Source organism: Gadus chalcogrammus, chromosome 17 (genome assembly GCF_026213295.1).
Source record: "Gadus chalcogrammus isolate NIFS_2021 chromosome 17, NIFS_Gcha_1.0, whole genome shotgun sequence".
NCBI lineage: Eukaryota > Metazoa > Chordata > Actinopteri > Gadiformes > Gadidae > Gadus > Gadus chalcogrammus.
Window position 1 is genome coordinate 2418350 of NC_079428.1, and position 21933 is coordinate 2440282.

Consider the following 21933-nt stretch of genomic DNA (forward strand, 5'->3'; position numbering starts at 1 on the left):
GAAAAGTTGAAAAAATTCCACATTTTGACGGAGCCGAAGGCTCCAGTAGAGCGCATGGATCCACAATGCATGGCGTGTCCGTCCCCATTCAAAGTCAATGGGGATCAGTCAACGGACGGATGCAGTGGGCACGAGGCGTTATACTCACTCACACACATACACACACACACGGCCTGATTGGGTGCCATGCAGGAGAAAACATTGATTCCCATCGTTTGTCTTTTTCTCTGGGTGATAAGATTCAGTTTTATTCCTTTCCTGAGTTTTAGGAATGCTCAAAATATAGCTAGAGGGATACATCTTCATACAGCACTCCCAATAAGGAGGTAACCCATTTGAACACACATTAGAGAATTCTTCCCAAGAACACCCCCCAGCATAAGCACCAATTCGACTTTGTTTATCTTATTAGTTGAATACCCCTGCCTTTAAACTTATTTCTCTAATTCAGCCATTCAGTAAGTCAGTTCAATTATTCATTCAGATTCATTCAGTGAGTTGGGCTTTTTAATTTCCTGATGGGTTGTTATTGACCCCAGACGTCTGACAACTGAAACGACATGATGTCATTGTCGAGGAACGACTCTGAGCTGAGGTTCACATGCAGGTCTCAGTTGGGGAAAAATTATTCAGAATAAAAAAACGTTGTGCTCATTTCGGTGGTCCGCTGCAATGAGGGACTTTGCCGCTCTGTTGCCCAGAATGCATGTGTCTACACAGACCACACCAAAGAGCTTGTAACAGGAGGATTCTCTCTCTCTCTCTCTCTCTCTCTCTCTCTCTCTCTCTCTCTCTCTCTCTCTCTCTCTCTCTCTCTCTCTCTCTCTCTCTCTCTCTCTCTCTCTCTCTCTCTCTCTCTCTCTCTCTCTCTCTCTCTCTCTCTCTCTCTCTCTCTCTCTCTCTCTCTCTCTCTCTCTCCAGGCGGCTGAGTGCAGCGGAAAGCTCTTCATCTTCCACGCCTCCATCCCGACCGCTGAGGCACCTGGGAAGTTGAAGAACCGAGACGATAAGAAGCTGGTCAGCACGGACAAGGAGAAGGTGAGGCTCGGGGTCACTGCTTCTACTCTCAGTTCGGCTCAAGGTTATGCACTGTGTCAATATATCTGTTGTATTTTATATTTGACTTATGTGCTTAATAATTACTTATCAAGTTATTATTAAACATGTTATAATTATCCCATTTCATTTGTATCCCTATCATTATCCTCAAACGCTCCTCCTCCTTCATTTAGCGTATCAAGGAATGCTGATATTACGTAGTATACTGGTAAAATGTGTACAGCTCATTTTTAGATTCATGTTTTTTCTCAATAGTTCCTGTATTGTTACAGAAATTGCTTACAGTACGCACCTCGGCAAAATTTCCCCCGGGGTCAAATAAAGGCTTATGATTGGTTGACCGGTTGACTGATTGATGTGTCTGCCGCCCAATCAGACGCTGTTCCACCCGGTGAAGGGCGTGTACGAGCAGCTGTCCAAGGACTGTGTAGCTCAGGGCTGCAGCGTGGACCTCTTCCTGTTCCCCAGCCAGTACCTGGACATCGCCACCATGGGGGATGTGCCCGCGCACACCGGGGGCGCCGTCTACAAGTACAGCAACTTCCAGGTGTGTGTGTGTGTGTGTGGGTTGGTGGGTCGGTGGGTCGGTTGTGTGTTTGTGTGTGTGTGTTATATTGTCTGGTGTTTTTGTGTGTGTGTGTCTGTGTGTGTGCGTGTGTGTGTGTCTGTGTTTGTGTGTGTGTGGGGGTGTGAGTGTTATATTGCTTGTGTGTTTGTTGCTGTGTTGATGGGTTGAGTGTGTTTCTGTGCGTGTGTGTGTTTAGAACACATTACAATCTATTAAAACATGGACGTTTATGTGGCCCGAAATGGGAAAACAATCTATTAATGAAACTGTGGATACTTTCTAGTTAGGCTATTGTCTCTGGCTACAGGCCAGGCATGTGCATTTGAAGCATACTTTAGATCAGATGTAAAAAAACAACGTTTAGCTTTGCTTTATTATTATATTTACTCAGTAGTTGGCCTCAAGTGATACAGAAAGAGTAGCAATTAACGAGAATTCAAAAGACAGTTTATCACAGTCGACATCACAGTTTATGAAAAATAATCCAAACAAAATTGAATTCCATGAAAATTCAACAAGTATGTGCGTGGATCAGTGAAACGGTAACAAAACCCCCCCCGGCGGTTAGAGAAGGAACCGCAGCCTGACCGCTGTTCTTGGGTTCCTAGGTGGAGACCGACGGGGAACACTTCTTGAGGGACCTGAGGAAGGATGTGGAGAAGCCCATCGGGTTTGACGCCATCATGCGCGTCCGCACCAGCACAGGTATGCAAAAACCTGTAAACCTGCAAAAATATGGGAATTATGTTAAAGGGGTACTCAAGGATTTTTCAACCTGGATACTTTTAACAATCATTTTAGATAAAATGCCCTAAGCGAACAATAATTGTGTAAATGGTAGTGAAGGTTATATATATTTTTTTAAGCAGGGTTTCTCTTGAGCAGTCTGAATTTCAACTGTAAAATAAGAAGCATCCAAGGTCAAACCACATCATCATATAGCTTACACTTAGGGCGTTAATCAGACACTTTTTCCAAAGCGACTTACATCCATTTACACACACATTCACGTCAGTGCCTACCATGCAAGGCTCGCTCAGGGGCACCACGACACCGAGCTAAGTGGAGCCGGTTGAACTAGCAACCTCCCGTTTGAAAGCCAACCCGCAGTAACTCCCCTCTGTCGCCGTCCCGCCAGGCTTCCGGGCGACGGACTTCTTCGGCGGCGTGTACATGAACAACACGACGGACGTGGAGCTGGCGGCGGTGGACTGTGACCACGCCATCACGGTGGAGCTGAAGCACGACGACACACTCAGCGAGGAGACGGGCGCCTTCATGCAGGTACGCGCGTCACGGGGACCGCACGCACAACGCACATGCAGCGCGCGCACAACGCGCGCACAACGCACGCTCAACACACACGCAGCAAACCGATGAATGGGAAATATAATCTATAGGTGTGTTTTGTTACAGGCCTGTAATGAAACACAATAATAATCCGCCCAGCAAATATTTGCTAGCCATTGGTTAGTTATTATCTTTTAAACCATTTGGTGGATAATCGGATGAATGCCCTTTCGTGGGAGTTTCTATCAAAAGTGTCTCACAATAACTTATCAAACATTGTCAGCGTAAAACAGCCCCGGTGGGAATCAAACCTGGCGATGTTAATGCCTTGCTCTACCAGTTGAGCTACACAGCAGCACCACATCGTTGTATTTTATATCATCAGACACGATACATCACCAGCGCTTCGATTATAACAATCGTGTCATCTGCTGTTGTTGTAAACCCGTGTCCGTCTGTCCGTATTACCCAGTGTGCCTTGCTCTACACCACGGTCGGGGGTCAGAGGCGTCTGCGCGTCCACAACCTCAGTCTGAACTGCAGCTCCCAGCTGATGGAGCTGTTCAAGAGCTGCGAGACGGACTCGCTCATCAACTTCTTCGCCAAAACAGGTGAACGTCCAACTCTCTCTGTTCGTTCCCAACCCCTCTCCTCACCCAAGGTCACACGATTTTAAAGATTTGCGTTTCCACACCGCAGTAACTCTTCTGCGTTCCTCAGCTTATTTGAACCTCAATTTGAGTTTGAAAATGTCGGTTAGAAATGTCAGTTGGAAAATAGCAGTTATTAAAATGTATGCGTTCGCTTTGTTTACAGCCTTAATACCTTCATAGTGATGATAAGATGACGGATATATATTCCACTACGCCAACAATTGAATTAGAAGCTAATCAGTCATCGAGACGTCATAACCGAGCCAGTTGAGACGTTCATTTGTTGTTTTTAATTAGAAGATACATTTTGCCAGATGACAAAGTGTGATCATATCTCAGTATTAACAGTATTAATTGATATATATTGCCGGTTTAACAATGCCAGCATGACTCCTCAAACACCTTCCCGTTGGGAAAAACATGAAAAAGTACAAGTTGACCTGCCAGAGGCTTTAGCAAACGTTGTCCAAGCAGCAGTAATAATGAGAAAAGGAGTCTGAGCAGTGCTTTATTTCAGACGCACGTTCATCATACCTAAGACGTGCTGACAGACAGCCCCACACTGTAATGCGGGGGCCTGGGTTTGACCCCAGGCTGACCCCCCTACTCCTTCTCCTTGCCACTCCATACATCACCCTAAAGTCTGGTTTAACATGGCTGCTCGTCGGCTTACCAGCCACTGGGATTAATATCTCTCCTGGTAACCGGGACCACATGCTCTCCTCGTAAAGATGACTGCGGATGACATCTCCTACAATATCAGAAGAGAAATCCCTGCGAAACTGCAACGATGTCCGTTTAACCCTTTACTGCCATCCACAACGGTTTTAATTGGTGGATGAAGTTCAGTTTGTTATTTTTATTGACATTGTATGTATTGTTTTTCTTTATTAATATTAAACACATTTAAACTCATTTGGAGATTACTTCGTTTTACAACGTCTCTATTCCACCGGTGTCAAGCGCCTTGTTACAGTCAATAATATAAATACCGATGGCTAATAAATGATTATTATCTCGGTGTTCCCTAGCCTACCGTGCCATCCTGAAGCAACCTCTGAAGAGCGTCCGGGAGATCCTGGTCAACCAGACCGCCCACATGCTGGCCTGCTACCGCAAGAACTGTGCCAGCCCCTCTGCCGCCAGCCAGGTCGGTGGACCACTGACCACGCTCTCAAATACAAGAAACTGTGTCTCACGATTTTATGTGATGTTGGTGCAGCTCTTCCCAGGGGTCTGACACATGTCCCGCAAAAGGCTGTGCAGAGTTTTGTTTCACTGCGTAGTCCAATTCAAGACGCTCTGGATCCAAAGACGGAGTGTTGACTCAACATGTCATTTATATTTACATTTAAATTCAGGGTATTTAGCAGACGCTATAATAAGTACATTCGTCAGATGAAAGAGAATCAACATATCGCTGTCGGTACATTAAAGATATTCATAGAAACAAGCGCCAAGCAGTAACATGTCATTGCGTGTCGATAATATTTGTATTCATTGATCCATTTAAATTTCGCTGGATTTTAGTTTGTTCTGTTAGCGTTGTATATATTTGGTAAAGTCTAGTTATTCATAAGTGCCTTCAGGTCATTCATCGATCGGCTTAATAGTGTCATACCGTACTGGACATACATATTTTCTACCCCAACGAGACCACTGTAAGAATTTACGTAACACGACTTACAAATGTAATGTAAGGCCCAATCCCATTTCTACCCCTTACCCCTCCCCCTTACCCCTTCAAAACAAGGGGGAGGGGTAAGGGGAAGGGGTAAGGGGTAGAAATGGGATTGGGCCTAAATGTAATGACTTCTCTGGCTGGTCTAATGGACTCCTCTCCACCCCCCCCCCCCCCCCCTCCCAGCTGATCCTGCCCGAGACCATGAAGGTGTTCCCGGTGTACATGAACAGCCTGATGAAGACGGCCCCCCTGGTGGGCAGCACGGAGCTGTCCACGGACGACCGCGCCCACCAGCGGCTGGCCGTCATGGCCATGGGCGTGGAGGACACCCAGCTGCTGCTGTACCCCCGCCTCATCCCACTGGTGAGGGGGGGGGACGGGTTCACCGAGAGGCAGGGGTTGACTCTGACTCGGCTGGAAATGGTTTTGAATGGAACTCAGTGGAACTCAGTGGAACTCAACGTTCCATTGAGTTCCTGTGTTGAGTTCTCGCCCGCCCAGCGATTGGACTTTGTTATGCCATTGGTCGTTTGTGTGTTGTGTTGTGTGTTTTTTTTTGGGGTTGTTTGCAATTGTGCAGATTAAGATTGGACAGTTGGTTACGATTGTTTATATTTTGTTTATGTCGCTGCTTGGTATGTGTTGGCAAGATCGTTGAATTAACCCATCTGTAGCGTAATCCAAGTTTGCGAAATATTTGCTATTTTTAAAGATTATTTGTACTAACCCCCCCAATGCTGAGAAGGAAACTAGCCAAGCCCAACCAGAATGATCAATATGTATGATGGTTTTTCGAATAAAATAGATTTCCGATCAATTGTAACGTTTCCGATCTTTCCGCAGCACAACATGGAGCTGGAGGGCGAGGCGGTGCCGTCGCCGCTGCGCTGCTCCGAGGACCGCCTGTCCGACGGCGGAGCCTTCCTGCTGGAGAACGGCCACGCCCTCTTCCTGTGGCTGGGCCAGGCCTGCCCCCCCGAGCTCATCCAGGGGCTCTTCAACCTGCCCTCGCTCGCTCACCTGCAGCCCAACACGGTCAGCAACGCACGCAGGCTCCCCTCACCCTCAAGCTGACCACCTGTTTGGTGATCAGTCAATTCACCGCTGATCGGGTTCAGTGTTTCGGTGTACTTTGACGTTTAAGATGCCAGACTTTATAGATGGATATATCTTTTTATCGATAAAGTCTTTACATCTAATATAACAGAGTGATAAAAAAGAAAACACCATCTATCTATTATTTGTTACCATCTATCTACAGATAGATGGTAACAAATACTAACAATTATAAGATATCATAATATTTTGCTGAAAAAGAAACCTATTGAAATACTTAATACTTAAGTATTATGTCCTTAATGAAGTCCATTTCAATTATACCTAAAGCTAGAAAAGGCAAAATTCATAAGAGGCATTTTTTTTAACTTATTTGTTGAACGTCTCTAGACAACTTTGCAGCAATAAATGTATCAAATTCTCTGACGAGAAACAAATCGGTGGCTGTTGCAGGCAATAAGCCGGTCCAAACATTTAATCTAGTTATGCGCACTAAGTACACATGACCAGAGTCTTCCACAAGGCTACGGCTAAAGCTAGTCAGCTATTTATTAATCTTCTTTTTTTGGGTTGGATACTTACAAAATCTAGCTTACTCTGGTTGGTTTTTCCAAATGGCATACCTTAGCTTTAAACACACAGTTTCACTCCAGCCTTAATTGGAGTGATTTCTAAGGATCAATCCCTCCGGGACATGGCTCAATCAACCCCAGGATTAATGGGTTTAGTCTGTGGAAAGAACAGGTAACTTTACATTGGATAAAAGTCGACCGGCTGCGAGGAAAGAGTGACATAGTGCAGCTTTAAAGCAGGGCATGTGATTAATTTAAAATCAACAGACGGTTTCGCAATTTCCCCAAGATGTCTTGTAATCCTTGTTTTTCCACGCAAATTTACTGCCCCGCGGGCCGGACCGCAACTCCCATAACTCACCTGGAATCCACTCCCCCCCCCCCCCCCCCCCCCTCCCCTTCTTCAGAACCTAAAACAACTTGTCACGGATAATGAATCAGGAAGATGACTCGCGCTTTTCTCTCTCTCCCGTTGTTTTTCGAGACGTGGAATGAATCAGTGCTGTAAACGCTCTCCGCGGGATAAGTGCATGCAGGTGTAGGCCCATGTGCGTCTGCTCGGGTCAGCTCTGCAGTGAAATAAGAGGTTCAGGTGCTTTGCCTAGCCCTCTCCTCTACCCTCATACCCCGATACCCTCATACCAGCTTTCCTGGTTTCCGACTGAACGCACGTCAGGAACGTTGATCCCCATCTGAACACGTCACCTGTATCTCTGAGTCTCTGCTGCCTGCTAAAGCCCCGGGCTAAGCCCACGGGATTGAACCCACTGGTGATGGATAACCTCTTTGGGATGGCCCACTCATGTGTGCTGGGGTGCGTTGGTTCCAGAATGTGCTGCCAGAGTTGGACAGCCCCCAGTCCAGGAAGGTCCGGGCCATCGTCAGCAGCCTGATGCAGCAGAGACCCAACTCCATGAAGGTAAGGTCCTGGGTGCTGTCCCATGCTAGGAAAACATTATTATATATATTGTATATATATATATATATATATTGTGTATGACAACATAACAATAAGTGATTGTTGGTAATCTGGGTGTTTGACATGATTGCGATGATTAACTTCCATGAATGGATTGGGATGAAATAGCCTACCTCTTAACAAACGCTAGCGCTGGTCTGTAACAAAGATGAAATCACGTTTCAATCAAACACGGCCGAAGACTCTTTGCCTCCCCCTAGTGGCCAGAGCAGGTAAACACATTGCTGCAGTAGCTTAGCAGGAACAGATATTTTTTTGATATTGTGTCAATAATTAAATAATGAAATAAAAATCACATTACGTGAAAGCCTTACCCGCAAATAAAACATTCTGCATCCACGATATTTGTTTGTACAGAAAAAGAATGACGATTGATTAATTGACCACTAAATTAATCAAGATAAGGGTTTGGGCCATCCGTCTCATGGATGCGGGGTTTGAACCCAGAACCTTCTAACCCTATGTAACCAGTGGTTTGACCCACCATGACCACACTTTCCTCGATGTACTCCTGCGCGGCTTCTCACTCCCCCCCCCTCCCCATCAGCTGCAGATCGTGCGATCCAAGGACAAGCTGGAGGTGCTGTTCCGTCAGTTCCTGGTGGAGGACAAGGGGCTGTACGGCGGCGCCTCCTACATGGACTTCCTGTGCTACGTCCACCGCGAGATCAGGACGCTGCTCACCTAACTCCGCCCGCCACCCCCGCCACCCCCACCCGTAACCCGGCAACCCCAGGCTGTCCGTCCGTCGTTCGCACAACCCCTGAGTGCGCGCTTGAGTGTGTGTATGTGTGTGTGTGTCTGTGAGCGAGTGTGTGCATGTGTTTGTCAGCCTGAGAGTGTGTGTGTCTGTGAGTCTGTGTGTGCCTGCGAGTGTGTGTAGCTGAGAATGTGTGTGTGTGTGTGTGTGTGTGTGTGTGTGTGTGAGTGACTGAGTGTTGACGTCAGGGGACCCCACCTCCACAGGGTCCGTATCAACGGTTTAGGGTTCAGAAAGGAGCAGACAGACAGCGGAAGTCTGTGGGGTTGCGGGGGGGGGGGGGGGGGGGGGGAGCCCTGTTGATGCTGATCCTGTGGACTGTGGACTGAAGCTGCCTTGGAGAACAAGCTCTGGTTCTAACTGGTTGAACCCCACAGGAACAAGGTCATTTCTGCTCTGGACTGAGGAACCTTGTAGTTTTGGTTTCCGTCCTGGAGATTCACAAGGAGGAAGTGGGAGAGGCGGGACCATCATAATGAACCAATCAGAGCCCACCTCACCCCACCCGGCCGCCCTCCTAGCCAATCGCCTTGTGCAATATAACGTTATACTTTGTGAAAGATTACCAAAACCCTTTTTTTTTTTTTTTTTTGGGCAGAGAATGTCTCTCTGTCTCTCTCTCTTTGTCTCTCTGTCTCTCTGTCTCTCTATCTCTCTCTCGCTCTCTCTCTCTCTCTCTCTCTCTCAAACAAACCCTTTATACATTTAAAACGGGCAGGTTTGCAAACAAAAAGGGATAATTTACGTTTCCATTTCTTATGTTTACAATTATAAGTAAGATTCGCTGTGCCATTATTTGTTCCGAATGATTCCGAATGATAGTAGTACAAATTAGTTATTTTGTAATTCACTACCAATTATGATATACATACTTGTATGATATGCTCTATACAAATACATTTCAAAATCAGATCACATTTCCAACCAAATAGAAAGTATTTTGCCTTTTAAGAAGTAAACTTTACTATTAAATCTCTATTTCATTAGATTGTTGAATGGAAAAGGAAATAGGTTTCCAGAATGTATTTTAGTGTTAAAATCCAATGCTATGGAACTAATTGACGACCCAAATGTGACTGAAAAAGAAATTAATTCGTATTTCAAATGATAATTACATGTTTTCCTTGGCAACCAGAGGCACACTTATTTAGGAAAAGTATTACGATTTGTTTCGGTTGAATATACGTGAGCTATCGTGCGAAAAGTAGCAACAGAACGCCACATTGGTTTGCGTTGCAGAGGGCTCCCTCCATAGGTGAAACAGTGCTACTGCATGTAGAACCGGGCTGATTGGGTGCTGATTAAGCGCTGATGCGACACACCTGGGGTCCGCTTATTGAACCTGAAAGGAAGTTCAGCCCTGAACTCCTCCAATGAGATAAAAACCTTAAAAGGAAGAATCAAGGCGTTTGATTCTACTTTCTGTTTCACCGTTTTTCCTGAATAACAGTTAGGTACCGGATGCTTTCAGGTGAGGGTAGTTTGATTTTTGTTTTCTGTTCAGGCTCCACTGAGCACCATTGCTGTAGCAATGGGTTATTCTCCCACCAGCTATAAACCCAATCACTTATCAGTGCCAAACTGCCAAACCATAATGTAATAACAACTTTCACCACGCAATTATACATTCCAATAATATATATATATTTTAATTTTCTCCAACTAAAGCATTGTGCTATGTCTTTTACCGTTAGAGGTATTAATTATTATTTGCAATCCTCCACATGCTGTTTCTTCTGTCTAAGTGATATGACAAGGCATTTGATTTAAACAAAGGAAAGCTTAGTTTATCATGTAGCCTAATCAATGAGCTTATTGGAAAGTTGTCTCCATGAAGTGTGTAAAATGTGTGCTATATTACCACCAGCCTTAAACGGTATAAAAACGCGGTCCACTCTATGGGGTTGTATGCAAACGTGTCTCAGGTAAAAGTACCTTTACTCTTCTGTACGTCGAAAGGAAGCCCAGTGATTTCAGTGCAATTGGAAAGACGGAATTACGGAATTGTGGACTGCTGAGCTGAATGGTTTGCAAATGTACATTTCTATCAAATTCCTATCCAGTTTTTGTTTTTATTAAAATCCTGAACAAAAATATTGACACTATTTTTATTTTATTTTTTCCTAAGGGGTGTGTGTGTGTGTGTGTGTGTGTGTGTGTGTGTGTGTGTGTGTGTTATAACCACTAAACCGACGGGAGAACCAGTGGTGACTAATGCATCATGGATGCAACCCATGTACTTCACCTGTTTAAAAAAAAATGAGTGCTCTTCACAGGACTTGGTCCCAGGTATGCAGTTTTGACCAACGGCAGCTGGCTCTACCGCCCCACTGAGAGGCACTCTGAAAGAAGGTGAGAGGTTATGATTGACTTTGCAATTCAAATGACATTGCAACTTTTCGAAGATTGCATTTTGATGGATAAGGCCATCTGTGAGATTTAAACCCATGTCGCGTTTATTAATAGAACAGCTCTGCAGTACACCATCGATACCCGTGGCGGGAATCAAACCCATTGTCTGGGATGGACAAATTGCAGCTCTCTTGCTACGATCACCTCTCACCTCTTTGTTGTGGTCGACTGGTCAGATTTACGATTTACGTTTCATACTCTTACACTGGTCACCCGACACGGCTTACTGTAGGCTTTGATGGGTGGCCCCAAAGGACCATAGCTCAGGGCCCCAAGACAGTTTAGTATCCCTGTGGATCGGCTTCACAGAGACGGAGACATTCTCATCGGTTTATTGTCGTTCTTATAAAATGTACTCTACACAACTGGACATAAATGTCTGTCGGTGTACATCCTTTAGTATTGTAGTCTAATTCACAAACTTACCCCGGATTTAATGCAGCCCTATTCAGAATAATGTCCCGTTTTCAACATGCTCCCCATCAGCTTGAACTCTACTGAGTCCAATCTCCAGTTGGGTGTAATATCCGCAGCACCACAAGATGGCAGTGTCGCACCAATTTTTGTCTCGTCATGTTAGTTAATTTCAGCACAATAATAAACCAAAAACGGAGTTTTGTTTCTGTTTTAATTGTTTTTTCTTGAATAACCCCAGGCCCAAACCAACAAATGTTGTTAGGGCAAAATAGTATCATGTGAGGGGCTGAACTAGAAAAAAATATCGACAAATGTGGTTATACAACTATTTCTGATTGGTAATGAGTCCCTTATCAAGAAATTGTCCAGCCTGAAAATATTTTGTAAATAAGTTAACAAATCAGGCGCAAAGTATTATGATAAAATATTTAAATTGACCACCCCCAGAAATGTTTTGATTTCCAAAACAGTCTTGCATGAAAGTCATGGGATGAAACACCAGCCGTAGTAGATTCAACCATTTTCTCAGACAAACACAAATGCATATCAATTTTTTAAATAGAGATGTGTTGATCAAATTTACATTTCCTTAAGGGTCAAGGCATAAAAAACAAAACAAAACAACGCAATGAAAAAGACGAGTCATCTCTTTTGACTTAACAATGAACACGTTGCCTCTGCTCAGAAACACAATTTCAAGTACTCCTCTCAAAAGGGAAATGCATGCTTAATCAATAACGAGCATGCCTCATTCAGAAATTAATGTAGTGTTCTATCTGTTTGCATTTCCTAAAAACTAACTTTTCGTGGTTAAAAGCATTTGTAAGAACCAACACAGCTGGTATCTAAATTATATGAATACAGTTTTCTAATTGAGACAGAGGGCCATTTGTCAACTGTTAACATCAAGTATCAAATAAAGTAAAGGTTTAGCCAGCAGGCCTTCTGCTCGGATTAGTACTCCATACCAACATGGCAAGGAAAAAGGATGAGAGGTCAGAGGGTAAAAAGCCAAAAGCACATTTACCCAAGATCGAAAGAGACCCATACAAACTACCACATAGTAAGAGACTGACTGAAAACAATCGTTCAAACAACACGCTCACTATAACACACAAATAAGTACGTGTAGCCAACATTTAAAAAGGCTGTAAGATAATCGCTTGTAATACTGTACAACTGGCAATCGATTAACCAATGGCAACAATGCCATATAAATAAACTCAAACCATTGCCTTTCGGGGAAAAACAGCAAAATTAACCCTTTTGAAACTCATAGAGGAATTACGGAAAGTATGCATCATTGCATCAAGGTAATACGCATCAGATTAAATGAAAAACATTGAAAGCAGCCTATCTCTGGTTAAGATATTGTTTAATTTTATACTCATGGTAAATATATATTTATATGTATCCCTGTGCTTCTGTTGATAAAGTTAGAATTGAAAGGTCTGATTTCACACAATTTCTCATTCTCATTCTAGTTGGCAAGTAAACACGAATAAAGTTCAAAAGTTTTTCATAGTGGTTTTTAACTAAAGCAATTAAATCATCTATAATATGTACAATATTAAAAATTGTACAATCTAAATTCTGTGAATGCTCACTTTGGGGAACACAGTACAGACAACATCGTGTAACTTATGGTAAGAACGCTCCAGAAACGTTGAAAATCTGACGGAAACTGAGTTTCAAATATAAAATCAATAGGATGATCGTTAGTTATTTCCTTAATGTTAATTATGAATGGATTATATCACAGTGATTTTGATCCTTCAAAGCAAATACTACGGCCAACAGAAAAATAAATAATCTCTTGCTATGACTCTTGTTCTCAAACTACACACTCATCTTAGTGATAAAACTCCTCGGTCAATAATGCTGAAAGCTGACCCGGGTTATCGCTTGCAAAGAAACACAATGTGACCGTAAACATAGTAATTATTCCTTGTTGTGAAAGGTATTCCTCCCAGGCAACACGTGTACCATTCAGGAATGAAACAAAGTGTTGAACATTGATCTAGAAATGTTAATTATTAATAGAATGTCATTTTGAGACTGCTTCCACTGAGCCGCTCCATTTAAATTCTCTCTTCAGACCCGAGGGCGTGAAACGTTGAAACGTGGGTCTGCTCCCTACAGTCCAGTCCGGGCAGAGTGGAGCCCGGGCGAAGATTATGAGGATGAAGACCACAACAGCGTCCCCCCCCCCACACCATAGCCTCGGCGGTCATATCATCTCCACGGTTAGATGACGTTTTCAAACAGATGCATCGACCGCATGATGTTATCGTCCTGCGGGATGAAATAACAGGTAGAGAAGTCCCAAGTTGTCAAATTAAAAATATATATAAATGAAACATGTGCCACACTGTTCGCTGTTGCTCACTTTCAAACAAGGCATCTACTAAAACGACTTAGCTTTTCGTGCTTGTTTTAAATCACATATCCTCACCACAGAGCTTGATTTCACCATCAAAGTAACGAAAGAGCGACCTTATTTAAACTAGGTAGCCAAAACAACAAGCCGCCCCCAATTATTTTGATTGGTATCAACAGCAGAACAGAATTCACCCTTCACAACATTACACTCAAGCCTCGCAGAAAAAGACGCTCTGAGAAGACATCTCTTACATTTTGGCAACAGTCGATGAACTCATCGATGGTGACCACGCCGTCTTTGTTCTTATCCATTTTCTGTGGGGAAAACAACATAGTGAGTATAGTACTACAGTTGAGTGTTGAGTATCCCTCCGTGTGTGTGGGTGTACTAAGATAGAGAGGCTCCAGGGTCCTTGCCTGGAAGAATATCTCCACGTGTTGATGCGGTGTCTCCTCTTTGAGCACCGGATACGTGCACTTCCCCATCATGTCGTAGATCGCCTTCATGATGTCCAGCATTTCCTGGAACACATTTTAGATGGCTTATATATTTATAAAAGCCACAACCGCAGCACTACAAAAACTTAAGTGTGTGTGTGTGTTTGTGTTTTTGTGTGTGTACCTCTTTGGTGATGTAGCCGTCCTTGTTGATGTCGTACAGGTTGAAGGCCCAGTTGAGCTTCTCCGTGATGGTTCCCCTCAGGAGGATCGAGAGGCCCATGACGAAATCCTGACGTTTGAAACAAGATTCACAGTTTGGGTAACGGTTTCAAAATGCTTTCGAAAATATGTATTTTTTTTAAGCACATTTTTTGTAAAACTGGAAAAGAAAGAATGTCAAAGGATTTTATATGCTAGAAATATTATCACTAGAATTCTAAAGGGTAGGATTAATTTGAAACAATTATTTAAAGGCGACGAGACATTAATTAAAAAAACTATCTGAAAATGTAAGTGAAACACGCTCAACCGAAAAACAACAATAATATCATATTGTTAATATCGATTGTTTTTAATCAAATCGCCACTAATAATAAATATAATCCCAGTAAACCCAGGGGTTGGGGGGGGGGGGGGGGTGGCTTAGAATAGGACCGAACTGACACACAACACTACACAACAATCAGAACTACACATCAATCAGAGAGACGAGGAACCACTGAGAGGCTTCTCTGTACTAATAAGCAAGATTATACCTTCATGAATATTAATCGCATGCTAATAGCCATCGCAAACTGGCTGGTTTTAATTAAAATGAGTCATGTTGTGGGCTTATCTAACGCCCTGGGGAGGTCTGCAACACTATCCGCGGGTATCCTCGAAGCAAACTTTTTTCGTTGGATGAGTTTTTATCCGTTACATTGCAGCCTGGGGTCATTTCATTTCACAACTGTCAGAACCTGAGGCTCAGACCAACAAATAATGAAGCGCTTTCTGTTTCAGAGCAGCCAAGCAAGCAAACACATTAGGGGCCGTCAATCTGCTTCAAGCGTCCATTTGATGTGCATGTGTTGTTCATCATGGTTTAATCATATTGGAAACTCCCATTTATGCATGTTAAATACTAGGCACAGTTGAATAAAGATTGGCTTCAACAGAACTTGGATGTTCTAGTAAGAATGTTTTAAAAAAAAATACACAGTTTAAGCATGATCCTATAATAGTACTACAAACAGTACTTGGCATCTTTTAGCAACTCAACCTAGCCATCTTTGTTGTTTACGGGGAATTACAGGTTCCTAGAAACAAGTGCTTGGCACTTGTTTCTATGAACATGCTTACTGTACCTATCTTCTGACCCTAAATGTAAATTATCCAAAACCATACAAAAGGTTGTACATCCTTTAAGGATTGGACGTGTTCTTCCATTACGGCCACTCAAATCTCACCTCAAAACTCACAGATCCATTGTGGTCCGTGTCGAAGGCGTTGAACAGAAAATGTGCATATGTCGAGGCGTCTGGGGAGAGAGGCATGGACAAGAACACAACCTGGTTACACAATTGCACGAAACAAAAGTATTTTCACATTCTTATTTATTTTAGCAAAAAATATTTCAGAATATATATTTTTTTGTTTATTGATATTTACTTTCAACCCACAATGAAAGTCCTGTTCAGGTTGGTGTTGTGTGAGTAAGAGTAGCCTAGCTGTGTCTCGTTTAAATATAAATGTCAGACAGGTCACCTATCGCTCGGGAAAGCCCAAGGGATTGGTGTACGTCAAGTTTGTGGATAAGGCACAGGCTTCCCCTGTGGTGCAGAAGTCTGACGGCACGATTGTGAATGATTTGATGTCGACCTCGATGCCTAGCCAAGCATATGGATCGAGAGGGAGAGGACATTCCCAGGTCTCAAAGCTGCCAGGCTCTCTACAGCAACCCAGGAAGGGCTGGTGGTGAAGCTGTGAACGGGACTTCTCCAGACAGTTTCGGTTTAGTTTAGGCTACTACTAGATTGTTGGGCCAGTTTTTGGCTTTAGTGTGTACTCCAGGGTTAGTTTCTAGACTGTTCTTTAGTTTGTAGTTTGTCTTTTCCTGAAAGGAGAATGGGAGCTTGATGGCTCTGTTGGATTGTGTACTGAAGTCCAAGAGTAAATATGTTTTGTGAGACACAGTGGTAACAATAAGTTTATGCACCCATGCTAAAGTTTACTAAAAAGAGGAATAAAATAATCATCTTTTGGAAATCGATTGACAAATGAGGAAAAATCCATCCTTTTAGGCCACTTACGATACATTATTCATTCATAAAGAAAATTGGTGGCCTTAAAGGTGGGATTTTTCCTCATTTGTTTAATTAAGGTATTCCTTTTTGGTAAACTTTAGCATGGGTGCATAAAAGTATTCTTTCCACTGTATATGAGAAACGTCATTGTTAAAGAAAAAAATGTTGGAAAGGAATACATAGGTATGTAAAATTTGAAAAATAAGTAAAAAATATACATGGGTTGGGTGTTTCACCATTATGCTGTTTCCTCTATGGTTTTACGGTATAGGTTAGCGTGTGCCTGGCTAGGGTCAGTACTGACGTCTTTCTTTTCTTGATGCTAACATTAATTCTAAACAGCATTTTACGAAGTAGCCTATAATAGGAAATGCTCAAAGGTAAATCAGCGTAATTTAACACTTACTGTAGCTGTTTATGGGTAAAGTAGCAACGGTGATGGACCGTTCGAAACGCCCTATCCATTGTATGGGTCTGTAAAATGCTAATCAAATCAAATGTATTTATTAAGCACCTTTATTAAGGCAAGGGGTTGGGGAGATTTATGTTTTATTTATGTTTTTTACGAGCATGTCTACGCTTCAAACTCGTGCAGATTGCAGAACATAAGAACATATGCAACAGCGCCACCTGGGGTCACACTTTTCGGTGGGTCGCAGAAATCCTCCTGTTCTTATGTCTATGTCTATTCTAACTTCAACTACCAGTTGAACTTGGTCATTCCCACTCACCCATTCATTCGGAATGACTGTTTGTGCAAATTAATCATTGTGAATTAAGTCATGTTGTTGTTACCCCTTATGATTTTTTTCATGACGACCAATAAAAAATAACAGCGTTACCCCTTGTGTTTTTTTCCATGACGACCAATAAAAAACAACAGTGTTACCCCTCATGTTTCATTTGATAAAAACAACAGTGTTACCCCCTATGTTTTATTCGATACATTTCGACAGTGTTACCCCTTATGGATTTTTCATGACGACAGATAAAAAACGACAGTGTTACCCTTTACGTTTCATTTGATAAAAACAACAGTGTTACCCCGCATGTTTTTTCCCATGATGACCAATAAAAAACAAGTGTCATGTTTCATCATCACAGGTAGCAATTCAATGCAAATTAATCATTGTGAATTAAGTCATGTTGTTGTTACCCCTTATGATTTTTTTCATGACGACCAATAAAAAATAACAGCGTTACCCCTTGTGTTTTTTTCCATGACGACCAATAAAAAAACAACAGTGTTACCCCTCATGTTTCATTTGATAAAAACAACAGTGTTACCCCCTATGTTTTATTCGATACATTTCGACAGTGTTACCCCGTATGGATTTTTCATGACGACAGATAAAAAACAACAGTGTTACCCTTTACGTTTCATTTGATAAAAACAACAGTGTTACCCCGCATGTTTTTTCCCATGATGACCAATAAAAAACAAGTGTCATGTTTCATCGTCACAGGTAGCAATTCAAAGAGGTTATAACTCCTCCCCCGTCACAGGTTATAACTCCTCCCCCGTCACAGATTATAACTCCTCCCCCGTCACACATTATAACTCCTCCCACAAAACATAACTCCTCCCCCGTCACACATTATAGCTCCTCCCACAAAACATAACTCCTCCCCCGTAACACACTATAGGTCCTCCCACAAAACATAACCCCTCCCCCGTAACACATTATAGCTCCTCCCACAAATAAACACCGATTATTCCAAATTAACACCGATTAGCTCCTCCCACAAAACATAACTCCTCCCCCGTCACACATTATAACTCCTCCCAAAAAACATAACTCCTCCCCCGTCACAAATTATAACTCCTCCCACAAAACATAACTCCTCCCCTGTCACAAATTATAGCTCCTCCCACAAATAAACACAGATTATTCCAAATTAACACCGATTAGCTCCTCCCAAAAAACATAACCCCTCCCCGTAACACATTATAGCTCCTCCCACAAAACATAACTCCTCCCCCGTCACAAATTATAACTCCTCCCACAAAACATAACTCCTCCCCTGTCACAAATTATAGCTCCTCCCACAAATAAACACCGATTATTCCAAGTTAACACCGATTAGCTCCTCCCACAAAACATAACTCCTCCCCCGTAACACATTATAGCTCCTCCCACAAAACATAACTCCTCCCCCGTCACACAAATTAGCTCCTCCCAAAAAACATAACTCCTCCCCCGTCACAAATTATAGCTCCTCCCACAAAACATAACTCCTCCCCCGTAACACACTATAGGTCCTCCCACAAAACATAACCCCTCCCCCGTAACACATTATAGCTCCTCCCACAAATAAACACCGATTATTCCAAATTAACACCGATTAGCTCCTCCCACAAAACATAACTCCTCCCCCGTCACACATTATAACTCCTCCCAAAAAACATAACCCCTCCCCCGTCACAAATTATAACTCCTCCCACAAAATATAACTCCTCCCCTGTCACAAATTATAGCTCCTCCCACAAATAAACACCGATTATTCCAAATTAACACCGATTAGCTCCTCCCACAAAACATAACTCCTCCCCCGTCACAAATTATAACTCCTCCCACAAAACATAACTCCTCCCCTGTCACAAATTATAGCTCCTCCCACAAAACATAACTCCTCCCCCGTCACACAAATTAGCTCCTCCCAAAAAACATAACTCCTCCCCCGTCACAAATTATAGCTCCTCCCACAAAACATAACTCCTCCCCCGTAACACACTATAGGTCCTCCCACAAAACATAACCCCTCCCCCGTAACACATTATAGCTCCTCCCACAAATAAACACTGATTATTCCAAATTAACACCGATTAGCTCCTCCCACAAAGCATAACTCCTCCCCCGTCACACATTATAACTCCTCCCAAAAAACATAACTCCTCCCCCGTCACAAATTATAACTCCTCCCACAAAACATAACTCCTCCCCTGTCACAAATTATAGCTCCTCCCACAAATAAACACCGATTATTCCAAATTAACACCGATTAGCTCCTCCCACAAAACATAACTCCTCCCCGTCACACATTATAACTCCTCCCACAAAACATAACTCCTCCCCCGTAACACACTATAGGTCCTCCCACAGAACATAACTCCTCCCCCGTCACAAATTATAACTCCTCCCACAAAACATAACTCCTCCCCTGTCACAAATTATAGCTCCTCCCACAAATAAACACAGATTATTCCAAATTAACAATGATTAGCTCCTCCCACAAAACATTACTCCTCCCCCGTCACACATTATAACTCCTCCCACAAAACATAACTCCTCCCCGTCACAAATTATAACTCCTCCCACAAAACATAACTCCTCCCACAAAACACATTATAACTCCTCCCACAAAACATAACCCCTCCCCCGTAACACATTATAGCTCCTCCCACAAATAAACAGATTATTCCAAATTAACACCGATTAGCTCCTCCCACAAAACATAACTCCTCCCCCGTCACAAATTATAACTCCTCCCACAAATCATAACTCCTCCCCCGTCACAGGTTATAACTCCTCCCCGTCACAGATTATAACTCCTCCACCCCTCCTCACCCTAACTACCAGTAGAACTTCTGAGATTCACAGACTCTGTGTCTCGGTGGCGCAATGGAGAAAGACGCCGTCTGCTGTTGAAAAATTCAACCTCATCTGAGATGCAGCGACCTGGGTTCAAGTCCTGGCCTGGGTATGTCTATAAAATATTCATTGTTTTTAAACATTTACCAAACAAGAGGTGCCTCTGTGGTGGAGCTGTTTCCTATCTGTTCTGGGGACATGGGTTTGTTTCCTGCCATGGGCAGTTAGTGGGAACAACTGTCTAGTGAAGGGAACCATTCGCTCACACATTCATTTCGAATGACTGTCTGGGAGATTGGATGACTGTGAATGAGTGCACTCACTCCCAGCCATCCATTCTCCCAGACAGTCATTCCCACTCACCCATTCATTCCGAATGACTGTTTGTACTAAATGATTATTGTGAATTAAGTCATTCACAGTAATCAATTCACACAGACAGTTACTCGCACTCATCCATTCACCATCCATTCATTCCTACAAAACCGGCCTAGGCCGGAATCGAACCCATGTCTCCAGAACAGATAGGTAACAGCTCTACCACCTGCGCCACAGAGGCACCAGATAGGAATTGGTGAGAGGTTATAATTAACAACAAATAAAAAAACGACAGTGTTACCCCTTAGGTTTTTTTCATGACGACCAATAAAAAACGACAATGTTGCACCTTGTTTTATTTCATGACGACCAATAACAAACGACAGTGTTGCACCTTATGTTTTATTTCATGACAACCAATAACAAACAACAGTGTTGCACCTTATGTTTTTATTCATGACGCCCAATAAAAAACAACAGTGTTACCCCCTTATGTTTTTTTCATGACGACCAATAAAAAAACGACAGTGTTACCCCTTATGTTTTTTTTCATATCGACCAATAAAAAACGACAGTGTTACCTCATATGTTTTTTTTCATGACGACCAATTAAAAACAACAGTGTTACCCCTTATGTTTTATTTCATGACTACCAATAAAAAACAAGTGTTACCCCCTATGTTTTTTTTCATGACGACCAATAAAAAACGACAGTGTTACCCCTTATGTTTTTTTCATGACGACTAATAAAAAACGACAGTGTTACCCCTTATGTTGTTATTCATGACGACCAATAAAAAAAAAACAGTGTTACCCCCTATGTTTTTTTTCATAACGACCAATAAAAAACGACAGTGTTACCCCTTATGTTTTTTTCATGACGACTAATAAAAAACGAAAGTGTTACCCCTTATGTTTTTTTTCATGACGACCAATAAAAAACAACAGTGTTACCCCTTATGTTTTTTTCCATGACGACCAATAAAAAACGACAGTGTTACCCCTTATGTTTTTTTTCATGACGACCAATAAAAAACAACAGTATTACCCCTTATGTTTTTTTCATGACGACCAATAAAAAACGACAGTGTTACCCCTCATGTTTTTTTTCATGACGACCAATAAAAAACGACAGTGTTACCTCTTATGTTTTTTTCATGACGACCAATAAAAAACAACAGTATTACCCCTTATGTTTTTTTCATGACGACCAATAAAAAACGACAGTGTTACCCCTTATGTTTTTTTTCATGACGACCAATAAAAAACGACAGTGTTACCTCTTATGTTTTTTTCATGACGACCAATAAAAAACGACAGTGTTACCCCTTATGTTTTTTTTCATGACGACCAATAAAAAACGACAGTGTTACCCCTTATGTTTTTTTTCATGACGACCAATTAAAAACGACAGTGTTACCCCTTATGTTTTTTTTCATGACGACCAATACAAAACGACAGTGT

General features: G+C 42.5%; 2 protein-coding genes and 1 long non-coding RNA gene across 7 annotated transcripts in view; 2 read left to right on the top strand and 1 right to left on the bottom strand.

Moving 5' to 3' along the window:
• Positions 1 to 8568, top strand: part of sec24d (SEC24 homolog D, COPII coat complex component) — a 22786-nt gene extending 14218 nt beyond the window's left edge. For both annotated transcript variants that reach the window (XM_056612456.1, XM_056612457.1), the window contains 10 exons: positions 922 to 1038; positions 1436 to 1606; positions 2236 to 2332; positions 2766 to 2911; positions 3390 to 3528; positions 4602 to 4720; positions 5438 to 5617; positions 6098 to 6289; positions 7712 to 7801; positions 8409 to 8568. In XM_056612456.1, coding sequence (XP_056468431.1) covers positions 922 to 1038; positions 1436 to 1606; positions 2236 to 2332; positions 2766 to 2911; positions 3390 to 3528; positions 4602 to 4720; positions 5438 to 5617; positions 6098 to 6289; positions 7712 to 7801; positions 8409 to 8549 — 1392 coding nt within the window. In that variant the 3' untranslated portion in view covers positions 8550 to 8568. The remainder of the gene's footprint in view (positions 1 to 921; positions 1039 to 1435; positions 1607 to 2235; positions 2333 to 2765; positions 2912 to 3389; positions 3529 to 4601; positions 4721 to 5437; positions 5618 to 6097; positions 6290 to 7711; positions 7802 to 8408) is intronic.
• Positions 8569 to 8916: 348 nt separating this feature from the next.
• LOC130406815 (uncharacterized) lies at positions 8917 to 17628 on the top strand. Of its 2 annotated transcripts, none has more exons than XR_008904535.1 (4): positions 8917 to 10092; positions 10898 to 10973; positions 13549 to 13764; positions 14471 to 17628. It is a non-coding gene; the product is annotated as an uncharacterized LOC130406815 (long non-coding RNA). The 2 variants fall into 2 exon arrangements; XR_008904536.1 differs by having other exon boundaries at positions 14494 to 17628.
• Positions 11053 to 21933, bottom strand: part of kcnip4a (potassium voltage-gated channel interacting protein 4a) — a 111389-nt gene continuing 100508 nt past the window's right edge. For all 3 annotated transcript variants that reach the window (XM_056612458.1, XM_056612461.1, XM_056612459.1), the window contains 5 exons: positions 15722 to 15792; positions 14455 to 14562; positions 14250 to 14354; positions 14085 to 14147; positions 11053 to 13745 (listed from right to left, as the gene is read on the bottom strand). In XM_056612458.1, the coding sequence (XP_056468433.1) occupies positions 13698 to 13745; positions 14085 to 14147; positions 14250 to 14354; positions 14455 to 14562; positions 15722 to 15792 (395 nt within the window). In that variant the 3' untranslated portion in view covers positions 11053 to 13697. The remainder of the gene's footprint in view (positions 13746 to 14084; positions 14148 to 14249; positions 14355 to 14454; positions 14563 to 15721; positions 15793 to 21933) is intronic.